The sequence below is a fragment of the Entelurus aequoreus genome, linkage group LG21 (assembly GCF_033978785.1).
Source record: "Entelurus aequoreus isolate RoL-2023_Sb linkage group LG21, RoL_Eaeq_v1.1, whole genome shotgun sequence".
NCBI lineage: Eukaryota > Metazoa > Chordata > Actinopteri > Syngnathiformes > Syngnathidae > Entelurus > Entelurus aequoreus.
In genome coordinates this window covers 5832473-5850098 of record NC_084751.1, presented here as the reverse complement: position 1 = coordinate 5850098, position 17626 = coordinate 5832473, and the positions used below count along the sequence as shown (strand labels likewise).

The window sequence follows — 17626 nt, the reverse complement described above, 5'->3', positions numbered from 1 at the left end:
CCAAGACAATGCCTGGACCAACAGGACCATCAAGACCAGGACCAGGCATGGACCCTCAGGACCTTCAAGTCCATCACGACCAGGACAAGGCCTAGACCCTCAGGACTATCAAGACCATTAGGACCAGGACATGGCCTGGACCCTCAGGACCATAAACACCATCAGGACCAGGCCTGGACCATCAAGACTATCAGGACCAGGGCAAGGCCTGGACCAGCATGGACCTCCAAGACCATCAGAACCATCAAGTCCAGGACAATGCCTGGACCAGTATGGACCAACAGGACCAGGACAAGGCCTGGACCCTCAGGACTATCAAGACCATCAGGACCAGGACAAGGCCTGGACCATCAGGACCAGCGTGGATCTCCAAGACCATCAGGACCAGGACAATGCCTGGACCAGTATGGTCCAACAGGACCATCAAGTCCTGGACCATCAAGACCCTCAGGACAAAGCCTGGACCATCAGTACCATCAGGGCAGTCAGGACCAGGACAAGGACTGGACCCTCAGGACCATTGGGACCCTCAGGACCATCAAGACCAGGACAATGCCTGGACCAGTATGGACCAACAGGACCATCAAGACCAGGACAAGTCCTGGACCCTCAGGATCATCAAGACCATCAAAACCAGGCTAAGGCCTGGACCGTCAAGACCATCAGGACCAGGACAAGGCCTGGACCATCATGGCCATCAGGACCAGGACAAGGCTTGGACCATCAAGACTATCAGGACCAGGACAAGGCCTGAACCATCAAGACAATCAGGACAAGGCCTGGACCATCAAGACCCTCAGGACCAGGACAAGGACTGGACCCTCAGGACCATCAAGACCAGGACAATGGCTGGACCAGTATGGACCAACAGGACCATCAAGACCAGGACAAGCCCTGGACCCTCAGGACCATCAAGACTATCAGGACAAGGCCTGGACCATCAAGACCCTCAGGACCAGGATAAGGACTGGACCATCAGGACCATCAAGACCAGGACAATGGCTGGACCAGTATGGACGAACAGGACCATCAAGACCAGGACAAGGCCTGGACCCTCAGGACCATCGCAAGCGGCCGCATAATGAGACCTGCTACTCACGTCAGGTGTGATGGGCGGAGTCAGCGTTCCTTTCTTCAGACCTGGCCAGTCAAAGCCGTCAAACCACCTGCAGGCATGAACATCTGAGTCCTCAATGCTTCATTTAAGTCAAGTCTTTGACTCACTTGTGTCTCAGGATGTCTCCGACTCCATGCCTCTGGCTTCCAAGTCTCTCCTTGGGCTTGTCTCTGCACAAAGTCCAGCAAGCTTTTATTTTGAAATAGTAGGTGTGGCTTAGTGCGCTGTCCCCGCCTACCTGATCAGCTTCTTGATGAGGTTGCTGGCGTCCTCTGTGACCGTCTCAGGGAACTCCACCAAACCTATGCCTCCCAGGATGACGCTGTAGATCTTCATCGGATCCGGACCGGAGAACGGCGGGCTGGAGGCGAAGACCAAACAGGTTTTTGAGGAGAACAATGCATCCATCTGTCTCACCTGCCCGTCAGCAGCTCAAACATCAGGACGCCCAGAGACCAGTAGTCCGCTGAGAGGCCGTGGCCCTTGTTGAGGAGGACCTCTGGGGCCACGTACTCGGGAGTTCCGCAGAAGGTCCACGTCTTCTTAGAAAAGCCCATCTTCTTGGCGAAACCAAAGTCTGCCTGGAGAAAGCGTCAGTCAGGTGACCCCATGAGCGTGCTGCACACCTGCGTACCAGCTTGGCATATCCAGCGCTGTCCAGAAGGAGGTTCTCAGGTTTGAGGTCTCTGTACACAATCCCTCTGGCGTGCAGGTAGGACAAGGCCTGCAGGACGCAAGCCACGTAGAACCTGCTGGTGAGGTCATCAAAGGAACCTCTGCAAGAGCCAGAAACGTTCAGACATTACAGAGAAAGAGAAGAAGGATGAGAAGGAGGAGTAGGGGAACAAAAAGAAGGAGGAGGAGGAGAAGAAAGGTGTAGAAAAAGATGGAGGAGAGGGCGAAGACGGAGGAGGAAAAGAAAGTGGAGAACCAGAAGAAGAAGGAGGAGGAGAAGAAGCAAAAGGAGTAGGAGGAGCCTCTCTGTCATACCTGTCCCTCAGGAGCGTCCACAGCTCGCCACCAAGACACGCCTCCATCAGCAGGTACAGGTACTTGCTGTCCTTAAAGGTACGGTACAACCTGCAGGTGCACACAAGAACAGGTGGAACAGAAGGCCACTTTTATTTTGTAGGAGCGCGGTGTGAGCTACCTAACCATAAAGCGGCAGGTGGTCTGGCTCATGATGACCTTCTCTGAACGCACGTGCTCCTGCTGCTGCGTGGCCACCACCACACGCTTCATGGCGAAGGTCCTGGCCTTGTTGCTCCTCAGCTGCACCTGAGCACACCAGCATCATGTGACCTCCTCAAGGTCCAGCTCAGTCTGGCCTCACCAGGTCCACGCGTCCGAAGCCACCCACTCCCAGCGTCTTGACCACGTCCAAGTCGTCCAGCCGCAGGCGGGAAAAGGAGACGCCGTCCTCCGCCTCGTACCTGCAAGACCGCAAAGATCAAAGCTGCTGCCAAGGTGAGTCCAGGCTGGCAGTACCTGCACCGTTTGACCAGGGAGAAGAAGGGGAACTTCCTGGAAGTCTGCACTGAGAAGGAGGGACCGTGGGGGGAGGGAGGAGCCTGCAGGCTGACATGGGACAGCTCCCGCATGGTCTCCATTTCCTGTCCACCCGACTACGTGCTATTCTTTTCTACTTGGGTTCTGCACCAGGTCCAGCAGGGTTGACAATCTTCTCCAGTCTATCAGGTCCACCAATCCCAGCAAGGTTTAACAGGTCCAGCAGGGTCTACCAGGTCCACTAATCCCAGCAGGGTTTACCACAACCAGCAGGGTTTACCAGCTCCAGCAAGGTCTTCCAGGTCCAGCAGGGTCGGCCAGGTGCACTAATCCCAGCAGGGTTTACAAGATCCAGCAGGGTCTACCAGGTCCAGCAGGGTCTACTAGGTCCACCAATTGCATCAGGGTCTACCAGGTTCAGCAGGGTCGACTAGGACCACCAATTGCAGCAGGATCTACCAGGTCCAGCAGGGTCTACTAGGTCCACCAATTGCGGCAGGGTCTACCACGTCCAGCAGGATCTACCAGGTCCATCAGGGTCTACTAGGACCACCAATTTCAGCAGGTCTACCAGGTCCAGCAGGGTTTACTAGGACCACCAATTGCAGCAGGGTCTACCAGGTCCAGCAGGATCTACCAGGCCCATCAGGGTCTACTAGAACCACCAATTGCAGCAGGGTCTACCAGGTCCAACAGGGTCTACTAGGTCCACCAATTGCGGCAGGGTCTGCCAGGTCCAGCAGGATCTACCAGGTCCATCAGGGTCTACTAGGACCACCAATTGCAGCAGGATCTACCAAGTCCAGCAGGGTCTACTAGGACCACCAATTGCAGCAGGGTCTACCAAGTCCAGCAGGGTCTGCAAGGTCCACCAATTGCAGCAGGATCTACCAAGTCCAGCAGGGTCTACTAGGACAACCAATTGCAGCAGGGTCTACCAAGTCCAGCAGGGTCTACTAGGTCCACCAATTGCAGAAGGATTTACCAAGTCCAGCAGGGTCTACTAGGTCCACCAATTGCAGCAGGATCTACCAAGTACAGCAGGGTCTACTAGGACCATCAATTGCAGCAGGATCTACCAAGTCCAGCAGGGTCTACTAGGTCCACCAATTGCAGCAGGATCTACCAAGTCCAGCAGGGTCTACTAGGTCCACCAATTGCAGCAGGATCTACCAAGTCCAGCAGGGTATACTAGGTCCACCAATTGCAGCAGGATCTACCAGGTCCAGCAGGGTCTACTAGGTCCACCAATTGCAGCAGGATCTACCAGGTCCAGCAGGGTCTACTAGGTCCACCAATTGCAGCATGATCTACCAGGTCCAGCAGGGCACATGACTTGAACATGACAGGTCCAAGTGGGTAAAGTAGGACTCAGTCTGCTCAAGGACGCTGCAGATTTCCTGTCACAGCTCCAGATGTCATTCACACACACACACACACACACACACACACACACACACACACACGCATACACTCACTCACTCACTCACACACACACACGCATACACGTACACACACACGTACACACACACACTCGCACGCACGCATACACTCACTCACTCACTCACACACACACACGCATACACGTACACACACACACACACTCGCACACACACACACGCACGCATACACTCACTCACACACACACACGCATACACGTACACACACACACACACTCGCACACACACGCACGCACGCACGCACGCATACACTCACTCACACACACACGCATACACGTACACACACACACTCACTCTCACACACACACACGCGTACACACACGTACACACACACACATGTACACACACACACACACGTAGGTAACATGATGAGGTCACATAGCTGAGAGGTTGCGATGCTAAAATAAAATAGTCTCCATCACGAGTTCTGACTTCAAGTCTTTCATGTCAATCTTTTCAGACTGGAACACACAACAGGAAGTGACATCATCACTAAATAAACTACTTCCTGTACACCTCAATTAACTTCATCGGGACTTTGTAGTAGTTGTTGTAGTAGTAGTAGTAGACGTAGTAATAGGTGTTGTTGTAGAAGTAGTACTAGTGGGTGTTGTAGTAGAAGTGCTAATAGTAGTAGTAGAAGTAGTACTAGTGGTAGTAGTTGTTGTTGTAGAAGTACTACTACTAGTAGTAGAAGTAGTACTAGTGGTAGTAGTTGTTGTAGTAGTAATTGTTGTTGTAGAAGTACTACTAGTAGTAGTAGTAGAAGTAGTACTAGTGGTAGTAGTTGTTGTAGTAGTAGTTGTTGTTGTTGTAGAAGTACTAGTAGTAGTAGTAGAAGTAGTACTAGTGGTAGTAGTTGTAGTAGTAGTTGTTGTAGAAGTACTACTAGTAGTAGTAGAAGTAGTACTAGTGGTAGTTGTTGTAGTAGTAGTTGTTGTAGAAGTACTACTAGTAGTAGTAGAAGTAGTACTACTATTAGTAGTACTACTTCTACAACAACAACTACTACTAGTAGTCTACTAGTAGTAGTTGTTGTAGACGTAGTACTTTATAATATATCATTTATAGTGTAGTATATCATATATAGTATATCATATATAATGTAGTATATCATATATAGTATAATATAACATATATAGTACAGTATATCATATATAGTGTAGTATATCATATATAATGAAGTATATCATATATAGTGTATTATATCATATAAGGTATAATATAACATATATAGTACAGTATATCATATATAGTGTAGTATATCATATATAGTATAATATATTATATATATAGTACAGTATATCATAAATAGTGTAGTATATTATATATAATATAATATATCATATAGTGTAGTATATCATATATAGTGTAGTATATCATATATATATAGTACAGTGTATCATAAATAGTGTAGTATATTATATATAGTATAATATATCATATAGTGTAGTATATCATATATAGTGTAGTATATCATATATAGTGTAGTACAGTATATCATATATAGTATAATATATCATATAGTGTAGTATATCATATATAGTGTAGTATATCATATATAGTATAATATATTATATATAAAGTACAGTATATCATAAATAGTGTAGTATATTATATATAGTATAATATATCATATAGTGTAGTATATCATATATAGTGTAGTATATCATATATAGTGTAGTACAGTATATCATATATAGTGTAGTACAGTATATCATATATAGTGTAATATTTAGTGTAGTATATCATATATAGTATAATATAGTGTAGTATATCATATATAGTATAATATATCATATATAGTGTAGTATATCATATATAGTATAATATAGTGTAGTATATCATATATAGTATAATATATCATATATAGTGTAGTATATCATATATAATGTAACCTACTCAGTGGTCTAGTGGTTAGAGTGTCCGTCCTGAGATGGGTAGGTTGGGAGTTCAAATACCGGCCGAGTCATACCAAAGACTATAAAAAATGGGACCCATTACTTCCCTGCTTGTCACTCAGCATCAAGGGTTGGAATTGGGGGTTAAATCACCAAAAATGATTCCCGGGCACGGCCACCGCTGCTGCTCACTGCTCCCCTCACCTCCCAGTGGGTGATCAAGGGTGATGGGTCAAATGCAGAGAATAATTTCGCCACACCTAGTGTGTGTGACAATCATTGGTACTTTAACTTGAACTTTAGATGCCAGACTACCTTAGAGAGTCACCATGCCAGACTACCTTAGAGAGTCAGCATGCCAGACTACCTTAGAGAGTCAGGTTAATGCCAGACTACCTTAGAGAGTCACCATGCCAGACTACCTTAGAGAGTCAGGTTAATGCCAGACTACCTTAGAGAATCAGGTTAATGCCAGACTACCTTAGAGAGTCACCATGCCAGACTACCTTAGAGAGTCAGGTTAATGCCAGACTACCTTAGAGAGTCACCATGTCAGACTACCTTAGAGAGTCAGGTTAATGCCAGACTACCTTAGAGAGTCAGGTTAATGTCAGACTACCTTAGAGAGTCAGGTTAATGCCAGACTACCTTAGAGAGTCACCATGCCAGACTACCTTAGAGAGTCAGGTTAATGTCAGACTACCTTAGAGAGTCAGGTTAATGCCAGACTACCTTAGAGAGTCACCATGCCAGACTACCTTAGAGAGTCAGGTTAATGCCAGACTACCTTAGAGAGTCAGGTTAATGTCAGACTACCTTAGAGAGTCAGGTTAATGCCAGACTACCTTAGAGAGTCAGGTTAATGCCAGACTACCTTAGAGAGTCAGGTTAATGCCAGACTACCTTAGAGAGTCAGGTTAATGCCAGACTACCTTAGAGAGTCAGGTTAATGCCAGACTACCTTAGAGAGTCACGTTAATGCCAGACTACCTTAGAGAGTCAGGTTAATGCCAGACTACCTTAGAGAGTCAGGTTAATGTCAGACTACCTTAGAGAGTCACCATGCCAGACTACCTTAGAGAGTCAGGTTAATGCCAGACTACCTTAGAGAGTCAGGTTAATGCCAGACTACCTTAGAGAGTCACCATGCCAGACTACCTTAGAGAGTCAGGTTAATGCCAGACTACCTTAGAGAGTCACCATGCCTGACTACCTTAGAGAGTCAGGTTAATGTCAGACTACCTTAGAGAGTCAGGTTAATGCCAGACTACCTTAGAGAGTCACCATGCCAGACTACCTTAGAGAGTCAGGTTAATGTCAGACTACCTTAGAGAGTCAGGTTAATGCCAGACTACCTTAGAGAGTCAGGTTAATGTCAGACTACCTTAGAGAGTCAGGTTAATGCCAGACTACCTTAGAGAGTCAGGTTAATGCCAGACTACCTTAGAGAGTCAGGTTAATGCCAGACTACCTTAGAGAGTCACGTTAATGCCAGACTACCTTAGAGAGTCAGGTTAATGCCAGACTACCTTAGAGAGTCAGGTTAATGTCAGACTACCTTAGAGAGTCACCATGCCAGACTACCTTAGAGAGTCAGGTTAATGCCAGACTACCTTAGAGAGTCAGGTTAATGCCAGACTACCTTAGAGAGTCACCATGCCAGACTACCTTAGAGAGTCAGGTTAATGCCAGACTACCTTAGAGAGTCACCATGCCTGACTACCTTAGAGAGTCAGGTTAATGCCAGACCACCTTAGAGAGTCAGGTTAATGTCAGACTACCTTAGAGAGTCAGGTTAATGCCAGACTACCTTAGAGAGTCACCATGCCAGACTACCTTAGAGAGTCAGGTTAATGTCAGACTACCTTAGAGAGTCAGGTTAATGCCAGACTACCTTAGAGAGTCAGGTTAATGCCAGACTACCTTAGAGAGTCAGGTTAATGCCAGACTACCTTAGAGAGTCAGGTTAATGCCAGACTACCTTAGAGAGTCACCATGCCAGACTACCTTAGAGAGTCAGGTTAATGCCAGACTACCTTAGAGAGTAAGGTTAATGCCAGACTACCTTAGAGAGTCAGGTTAATGCCAGACTACCTTAGAGAGTCAGGTTAATGCCAGACTACCTTAGAGAGTCAGGTTAATGTCAGACTACCTTAGAGAGTCAGGTTAATGCCAGACTACCTTAGAGAGTCACCATGCCAGACTACCTTAGAGAGTCAGGTTAATGTCAGACTACCTTAGAGAGTCAGGTTAATGCCAGACTACCTTAGAGAGTCAGGTTAATGCCAGACTACCTTAGAGAGTCAGGTTAATGCCTGACTACCTTAGAGAGTCAGGTTAATGTCAGACTATCTTAGAGAGTCAGGTTAATGTCAGACTACCTTAGAGAGTCAGGTTAATGCCAGACTACCTTAGAGAGTCAGGTTAATGCCTGACTACCTTAGAGAGTCAGGTTAATGTCAGACTACCTTAGAGAGTCAGGTTAATGCCAGGCTACCTTAGAGAGTCAGGTTAATGCCAGACTACCTTAGAGAGTCAGGTTAATGCCAGACTACCTTAGAGAGTCAGGTTAATGTCAGACTACCTTAGAGAGTCAGGTTAATGCCAGACTACCTTAGAGAGTGTTGCGTTTGACCAGATGTTCCTCCAAGTGGGATGTAAAACGCTGGTCAGTCCCAAGTTCCTTAGATGACACATAAACTGATCTCGAATATACACCAAGCACAGTATAGGTATTTTGTATTTTATTGTCAAATATTTGAGAATAGAGACCAGCCTCGAACAACACATACAAATGCGTAGCCCAAGTTGATCTGAAAACTTCCCGGAAAGCACTCTCCTCTTCAGTATCTCCCCCCGCCCTCACTTGTCTCACCTCAAACACATGCTCATTGTCTCTTATCTTGAGTCGGCCTGGGAAACACAGGAAGGAGGAATTCCTCCTCTCTGCCTTCTACTTCAAGGCCGGCCCAAGTGCGAGCACTTTGTCATGGGATGAAAAGAAAAGCAAAGAGTACAATATGGAACATTAGCTATATGTAATATGACTATGAAAATTAATAAGTAACACAAAATATGGATATATGAAGATATATATATATCTTTCAAGAGTCAGGTTAATGTCAGACTACCTTAGAGAGTCAGGTTAATGCCAGACTACCTTAGAGAGTCAGGTTAATGCCGGACTACCTTAGAGAGTCAGGTTAATGCCAGACTACCTTAGAGAGTCAGGTTAATGCCGGACTACCTTAGAGAGTCAGGTTAATGCCAGACTATCTTAGAGAGTCAGGTTAATGCCAGACTACCTTAGAGAGTCAGGTTAATGCCGGACTACCTTAGAGAGTCAGGTTAATGCCAGACTACCTTAGAGAGTCAGGTTAATGCCAGACTATCTTAGAGAGTCAGGTTAACGCCAGACTACCTTAGAGAGTCAGGTTAATGCCAGACTACCTTAGAGAGTCAGGTTAATGCCAGACTACCTTAGAGAGTCAGGTTAATGTCAGACTACCTTAGAGAGTCAGGTTAATGCCAGACTACCTTAGAGAGTCAGGTTAATGCCAGACTATCTTAGAGAGTCAGGTTAATGTCAGACTACCTTAGAGAGTCAGGTTAATGCCAGACTACCTTAGAGAGTCAGGTTAATGCCAGACTATCTTAGAGAGTCAGGTTAATGCCAGACTACCTTAGAGAGTCAGGTTAATGCCAGACTACCTTAGAGAGTCAGGTTAATGCCAGACTACCTTAGAGAGTCAGGTTAATGCCAGACTATCTTAGAGAGTCAGGTTAATGTCAGACTACCTTAGAGAGTCAGGTTAATGCCAGACTACCTTAGAGAGTCAGGTTAATGCCAGACTACCTTAGAGAGTCAGGTTAATGCCAGACTATCTTAGAGAGTCAGGTTAATGCCAGACTACCTTAGAGAGTCAGGTTAATGCCAGACTACCTTAGAGAGTCAGGTTAATGCCAGACTACCTTAGAGAGTCAGGTTAATGCCAGACTATCTTAGAGAGTCAGGTTAATGTCAGACTACCTTAGAGAGTCAGGTTAATGCCAGACTACCTTAGAGAGTCAGGTTAATGCCAGACTACCTTAGAGAGTCAGGTTAATGCCAGACTACCTTAGAGAGTCAGGTTAATGTCAGACTACCTTAGAGAGTCAGGTTAATGCCAGACTACCTTAGAGAGTCAGGTTAATGCCAGACTACCTTAGAGAGTCAGGTTAATGCCAGACTACCTTAGAGAGTCAGGTTAATGCCAGACTACCTTAGAGAGTCAGGTTAATGTCAGACTACCTTAGAGAGTCACCATGCCAGACTACCTTAGAGAGTCAGGTTAATGTCAGACTACCTTAGAGAGTCAGGTTAATGCCAGACTACCTTAGAGAGTCAGGTTAATGCCAGACTACCTTAGAGAGTCAGGTTAATGTCAGACTACCTTAGAGAGTCAGGTTAATGTCAGACTACCTTAGAGAGTCAGGTTAATGCCAGACTACCTTAGAGAGTCAGGTTAATGTCAGACTACCTTAGAGAGTCAGGTTAATGTCAGACTACCTTAGAGAGTCAGGTTAATGCCAGACTATCTTAGAGAGTCAGGTTAATGTCAGACTACCTTAGAGAGTCAGGTTAATGTCAGACTACCTTAGAGAGTCAGGTTAATGCCAGACTATCTTAGAGAGTCAGGTTAATGTCAGACTACCTTAGAGAGTCAGGTTAATGCCAGACTACCTTAGAGAGTCAGGTTAATGTCAGACTACCTTAGAGAGTCACCATGCCAGACTACCTTAGAGAGTCAGGTTAATGTCAGACTACCTTAGAGAGTCAGGTTAATGTCAGACTACCTTAGAGAGTCAGGTTAATGCCAGACTATCTTAGAGAGTCAGGTTAATGTCAGACTACCTTAGAGAGTCAGGTTAATGTCAGACTACCTTAGAGAGTCAGGTTAATGCCAGACTATCTTAGAGAGTCAGGTTAATGTCAGACTACCTTAGAGAGTCAGGTTAATGCCAGACTACCTTAGAGAGTCAGGTTAATGCCTGACTACCTTAGAGAGTCAGGTTAATGTCAGACTATCTTAGAGAGTCAGGTTAATGCCTGACTACCTTAGAGAGTCAGGTTAATGCCTGACTACCTTAGAGAGTCAGGTTAATGTCAGACTATCTTAGAGAGTCAGGTTAATGCCTGACTACCTTAGAGAGTCAGGTTAATGCCAGACTACCTTAGAGAGTCAGGTTAATGCCTGACTACCTTAGAGAGTCAGGTTAATGTCAGACTACCTTAGAGAGTCAGGTTAATGCCAGACTACCTTAGAGAGTCAGGTTAATGCCTGACTACCTTAGAGAGTCAGGTTAATGTCAGACTACCTTAGAGAGTCACGTTAATGCCAGACTACCTTAGAGAGTCAGGTTAATGCCAGACTACCTTAGAGAGTCACCATGCCAGACTACCTTAGAGAGTCAGGTTAATGCCAGACTACCTTAGAGAGTCAGGTTAATGTCAGACTACCTTAGAGAGTCAGGTTAATGCCAGACTACCTTAGAGAGTCAGGTTAATGCCAGACTACCTTAGAGAGTCAGGTTAATGCCAGACTACCTTAGAGAGTCAGGTTAATGCCAGACTACCTTAGAGAGTCAGGTTAATGCCAGACTACCTTAGAGAGTCACGTTAATGCCAGACTACCTTAGAGAGTCAGGTTAATGCCAGACTACCTTAGAGAGTCAGGTTAATGTCAGACTACCTTAGAGAGTCACCATGCCAGACTACCTTAGAGAGTCAGGTTAATGCCAGACTACCTTAGAGAGTCAGGTTAATGCCAGACTACCTTAGAGAGTCACCATGCCAGACTACCTTAGAGAGTCAGGTTAATGCCAGACTACCTTAGAGAGTCACCATGCCTGACTACCTTAGAGAGTCAGGTTAATGTCAGACTACCTTAGAGAGTCAGGTTAATGCCAGACTACCTTAGAGAGTCACCATGCCAGACTACCTTAGAGAGTCAGGTTAATGTCAGACTACCTTAGAGAGTCAGGTTAATGCCAGACTACCTTAGAGAGTCAGGTTAATGTCAGACTACCTTAGAGAGTCAGGTTAATGCCAGACTACCTTAGAGAGTCAGGTTAATGCCAGACTACCTTAGAGAGTCAGGTTAATGCCAGACTACCTTAGAGAGTCACGTTAATGCCAGACTACCTTAGAGAGTCAGGTTAATGCCAGACTACCTTAGAGAGTCAGGTTAATGTCAGACTACCTTAGAGAGTCACCATGCCAGACTACCTTAGAGAGTCAGGTTAATGCCAGACTACCTTAGAGAGTCAGGTTAATGCCAGACTACCTTAGAGAGTCACCATGCCAGACTACCTTAGAGAGTCAGGTTAATGCCAGACTACCTTAGAGAGTCACCATGCCTGACTACCTTAGAGAGTCAGGTTAATGCCAGACCACCTTAGAGAGTCAGGTTAATGTCAGACTACCTTAGAGAGTCAGGTTAATGCCAGACTACCTTAGAGAGTCACCATGCCAGACTACCTTAGAGAGTCAGGTTAATGTCAGACTACCTTAGAGAGTCAGGTTAATGCCAGACTACCTTAGAGAGTCAGGTTAATGCCAGACTACCTTAGAGAGTCAGGTTAATGCCAGACTACCTTAGAGAGTCAGGTTAATGCCAGACTACCTTAGAGAGTCACCATGCCAGACTACCTTAGAGAGTCAGGTTAATGCCAGACTACCTTAGAGAGTAAGGTTAATGCCAGACTACCTTAGAGAGTCAGGTTAATGCCAGACTACCTTAGAGAGTCAGGTTAATGCCAGACTACCTTAGAGAGTCAGGTTAATGTCAGACTACCTTAGAGAGTCAGGTTAATGCCAGACTACCTTAGAGAGTCACCATGCCAGACTACCTTAGAGAGTCAGGTTAATGTCAGACTACCTTAGAGAGTCAGGTTAATGCCAGACTACCTTAGAGAGTCAGGTTAATGCCAGACTACCTTAGAGAGTCAGGTTAATGCCTGACTACCTTAGAGAGTCAGGTTAATGTCAGACTATCTTAGAGAGTCAGGTTAATGTCAGACTACCTTAGAGAGTCAGGTTAATGCCAGACTACCTTAGAGAGTCAGGTTAATGCCTGACTACCTTAGAGAGTCAGGTTAATGTCAGACTACCTTAGAGAGTCAGGTTAATGCCAGGCTACCTTAGAGAGTCAGGTTAATGCCAGGCTACCTTAGAGAGTCAGGTTAATGCCAGACTACCTTAGAGAGTCAGGTTAATGTCAGACTACCTTAGAGAGTCAGGTTAATGCCAGACTACCTTAGAGAGTGTTGCGTTTGACCAGATGTTCCTCCAAGTGGGATGTAAAACGCTGGTCAGTCCCAAGTTCCTTAGATGACACATAAACTGATCTCGAATATACACCAAGCACAGTATAGGTATTTTGTATTTTATTGTCAAATATTTGAGAATAGAGACCAGCCTCGAACAACACATACAAATGCGTAGCCCAAGTTGATCTGAAAACTTCCCGGAAAGCACTCTCCTCTTCAGTATCTCCCCCCGCCCTCACTTGTCTCACCTCAAACACATGCTCATTGTCTCTTATCTTGAGTCGGCCTGGGAAACACAGGAAGGAGGAATTCCTCCTCTCTGCCTTCTACTTCAAGGCCGGCCCAAGTGCGAGCACTTTGTCATGGGATGAAAAGAAAAGCAAAGAGTACAATATGGAACATTAGCTATATGTAATATGACTATGAAAATTAATAAGTAACACAAAATATGGATATATGAAGATATATATATATCTTTCAAGAGTCAGGTTAATGTCAGACTACCTTAGAGAGTCAGGTTAATGCCAGACTACCTTAGAGAGTCAGGTTAATGCCGGACTACCTTAGAGAGTCAGGTTAATGCCAGACTACCTTAGAGAGTCAGGTTAATGCCGGACTACCTTAGAGAGTCAGGTTAATGCCAGACTATCTTAGAGAGTCAGGTTAATGCCAGACTACCTTAGAGAGTCAGGTTAATGCCGGACTACCTTAGAGAGTCAGGTTAATGCCAGACTACCTTAGAGAGTCAGGTTAATGCCAGACTATCTTAGAGAGTCAGGTTAACGCCAGACTACCTTAGAGAGTCAGGTTAATGCCAGACTACCTTAGAGAGTCAGGTTAATGCCAGACTACCTTAGAGAGTCAGGTTAATGTCAGACTACCTTAGAGAGTCAGGTTAATGCCAGACTACCTTAGAGAGTCAGGTTAATGCCAGACTATCTTAGAGAGTCAGGTTAATGTCAGACTACCTTAGAGAGTCAGGTTAATGCCAGACTACCTTAGAGAGTCAGGTTAATGCCAGACTATCTTAGAGAGTCAGGTTAATGCCAGACTACCTTAGAGAGTCAGGTTAATGCCAGACTACCTTAGAGAGTGAAAGATATATATATATATTCATATATCCATATTTTGTGTTACTTATTAATTTTCATAGTCATATTACATATAGCTAATGTTCCATATTGTACTCTTTGCTTTTCTTTTCATCCCATGACAAAGTGCTCGCACTTGGGCCGGCCTTGAAGTAGAAGGCAGAGAGGAGGAATTCCTCCTTCCTGTGCTTCCCAGGCCGACTCAAGATAAGAGACAATGAGCATGTGTTTGAGGTGAGACAAGTGAGGGCGGGGGGAGATACTGAAGAGGAGAGGGCTTTCCGGGAAGTTTTCAGATCAACTTGGGCTGCGCATTTGTATGTGTTGTTCGAGGCTGATCTCATTATTGCCAAAGCTTTGACAATAAAATTACAAAATACCTATTCTGTGCTTGGTGGTACGTTTGAGTTCAGTTGATATGTCAATAAGGAACTTGGGACTGACCAGCGTTTTACATCCCACTTGGAGGAACATCTGGTCAAACGCAACAATTTGGGGGCTTCGTCCGAGATGACACGCTGACAATTGGACCTTCTCTTGCAATCTTCTGGACAGACTCACATGGCCAAAACATAATTCAAGGTAAGCAGAACCTTTCTTTTTAGATAAAATCTGCATTAGGAGTCTGCCCAGAAGTCTGTAAGTTAAACACTGCTTTGTACCCCAGACACAGAATGGTGATTTTGATAGATTGATTGCATTTTTGCCGAGCCTGCCATTGCATTAAAATTGTAAATAAGTGGTCAACTCACGTCATTGTGTCTCGATTACCGTGACGGGCAGTTTCATTGACGAGTGAACTAATAGTTGGGTGTGGCTCACCCTGGGTAGTTGGTCGCCGCCTAAAAGAGTAACGGGTTGGATGCCCATCATATGGTACAGTAAATACTCCCCGGTTGTGAGATCCCTGTTGACATTTTTATGTGCACACAAATTAAGGATGGGTCGGAGGCCATTTGTAAAATACAATAAATACTCCCTGGTTGCGAGTTCCCTACGGCATTAACGTGTGCGTTAAAATTAAGAAACGTACGGGAGGAGGCCCTTCTGTACCATATGATAAATTCCACGGCTGGAGGCCATTTGTAATAAATACAATAAAGATTCCCCGGTTGTGAGGTCCCGGCGACACTTTAGTGTGCGCTAAAATTAAGGAAAAATAGACACAATGGCCAAGGAGTGTGACAGAAAAGAATGTGATGACGGCTGGGGAAAATGTGATGAATCATTACTGTTTAATAATCCATTGAATGCACTGTTGTCGACAATGGAATTAGCAGGTAAAGTTTAAAAAGAAAAAAAAAAAAAGAAAAAAAAAAAAAGAAAAGAGAACGTTCCTTGAAAGGGTTAAGAGGGAGTTTACAATACTCGAAAAGTTGTGAACTCAAACGTCTGGTAAAATAAAAAATTAAATAAAAAAGTAACTGGAAGTTTTATGGTAAAGTGAAACGCAGAGAGAGTGCTTACGTGTGCGTGGGTGTGTGTGCGTAGGGCTGTAGGCACTTGCTTGTGTGTGCGTGAGTGCTTACACGTGCATGTGTGTGTGTGTGCGCTGGTGAAAATGGTCAAGAGAAAAAAAGAGCAGGGTTGGTGCTCGAGAATTTAAGAGTTTAGCGTATGATAAAAGTAAACGGGGATTACGTGGAAAAACGAAATGCAGCAAAAGAACCGATGATTAATGAGACAAATAGGACAGACTAGACTGATTGGTGTGTTGCCTGCCGCGCATGCGCAAGACAATTCAAACGACCCGCCCAGACTTTGACTAGGCCACCACCTCCTACTCCAGTGAGAAGGAGAGAGAGAGAAAAAGAGAGCAGGTGAAGGAAGATTGAGGGTGAAGAGGATGGTTTGAGAAAATATGGGAAAAGGATGTTTATAACCTTACGTTATGTGAATGGTTTCTAGGAGAACAGAAAATAGAAACATTGTGTGAAGTGTAAGGAAGAGATGGATACAGGATGTTGTTTGTAAAGGAAAACGAAAGTGAAGAAAAGATGAGAAAGTGACAAATGAAGGTATTCGTAAATGGTATGCTGTTGATTGTGGTTAGCTGCAAGTTTGTTTATTTGTTTGTTTGTTTAGTTGTTTGAGTGAAATGGGAAGAAATCAATAGGAGACTTTAGAAGCATTTTGTATCGTTGTGTTTCCACACAAGATGGCAAAAATACAGAACAACAAGTAGGATTAATGGCTGAATCTTCGACCTCACCGATAACACCATACGTTACAAACATAGCTACTGCTATGCGCAGTCTCTTTCCTCAAGATGAGGATGATAAGGCTAATGACAGAGCAGCAAGGAAGCAACTCCTTAATTTACAGATCGCTGAAAATAAAAGGTTAAAAGAACCAAAAGGTCAAAGATCAGCTAGGATATATTCAGCAGTGGGTGACCTTGCTTTTGAGTTCCAACAGGTGGAGGAAAGAATCCTCAACAGACGTGCGACCAGACGGTTGGACTCGGGTGGTGGACAACACGGTGCTTCAAAGCCAGTCCGGGGTGGAAACTGTTTCGGCTGTGACCAGCCTGGTCACTGGAGTCGTGACTGTCCGAACATTTTCGAACAGGAAAGGTTCCGTAGTGCCAACAAACGAACACAAAAGCGTGGCAAAGGACGCCCACCGCAGGAGCCCCAGCAGGAGATACAGACTGGCCCCCTGCTGGACATGAGTGTCAACGACAATGTTATCAGTTCGTGATTGACACTGGCGCCACCCATTCGATTGTGAATGCAGAGGTACCAAAGAAACTGTGTGCTTCCTCTTTAAAGGTCGAAGGCTTCGCTGGGGTCACAAGGTTACCTGTCACCAAACCACTTCCGGTTCAGATTGCTGGACCTCCTTTACAGACTGTACCCTGACATTCAAATCGCACAGAAGGAACATTCCTGGTGTTACCTGACGGCTTAACCACCAAGCTGCGACACCACTACCAAGGCTCCTACCACAGCCTGAAACAACAGGAATGGCTGACATCCAACTGCTCTAACAGTGAAAACCCTGACTGGCTGAGATGCTTCCGTGTGTTCTGCCACCCGACTCGCCATATGTTATGATCACCAGTTAGACACTCATACCAGGAGACCTTTGACTCCTTTTTATATTTATATATGTTGGAACTCAAGGTGTGGTTGCTCATGTTGACCTATCTTTGAAACAACTAGCATGGTATAAGAGGGACACAATTGTGTCCCACATTGTTCCCTTGCTCTCTGTCTCGCCTACAAAACCAAA

General features: G+C 45.1%; 1 protein-coding gene across 1 annotated transcript in view; it reads right to left on the bottom strand.

Annotated features, from left to right (window-relative positions):
• Positions 1–3796, bottom strand: part of LOC133638845 (cGMP-dependent protein kinase 1-like) — a 3953-nt gene extending 157 nt beyond the window's left edge. Inside the window, exons 1-9 of the mRNA XM_062031832.1 lie at positions 2606–3796; positions 2451–2550; positions 2268–2395; positions 2108–2197; positions 1752–1893; positions 1535–1698; positions 1356–1478; positions 1225–1287; positions 1100–1166 (exon numbers count right to left, since the gene is read on the bottom strand). Of these exons, the coding sequence (XP_061887816.1) occupies positions 1100–1166; positions 1225–1287; positions 1356–1478; positions 1535–1698; positions 1752–1893; positions 2108–2197; positions 2268–2395; positions 2451–2550; positions 2606–2727 (999 nt within the window). The 5' untranslated portion in view covers positions 2728–3796. The remainder of the gene's footprint in view (positions 1–1099; positions 1167–1224; positions 1288–1355; positions 1479–1534; positions 1699–1751; positions 1894–2107; positions 2198–2267; positions 2396–2450; positions 2551–2605) is intronic.
• Positions 3797–17626: the final 13830 nt, after the last annotated feature.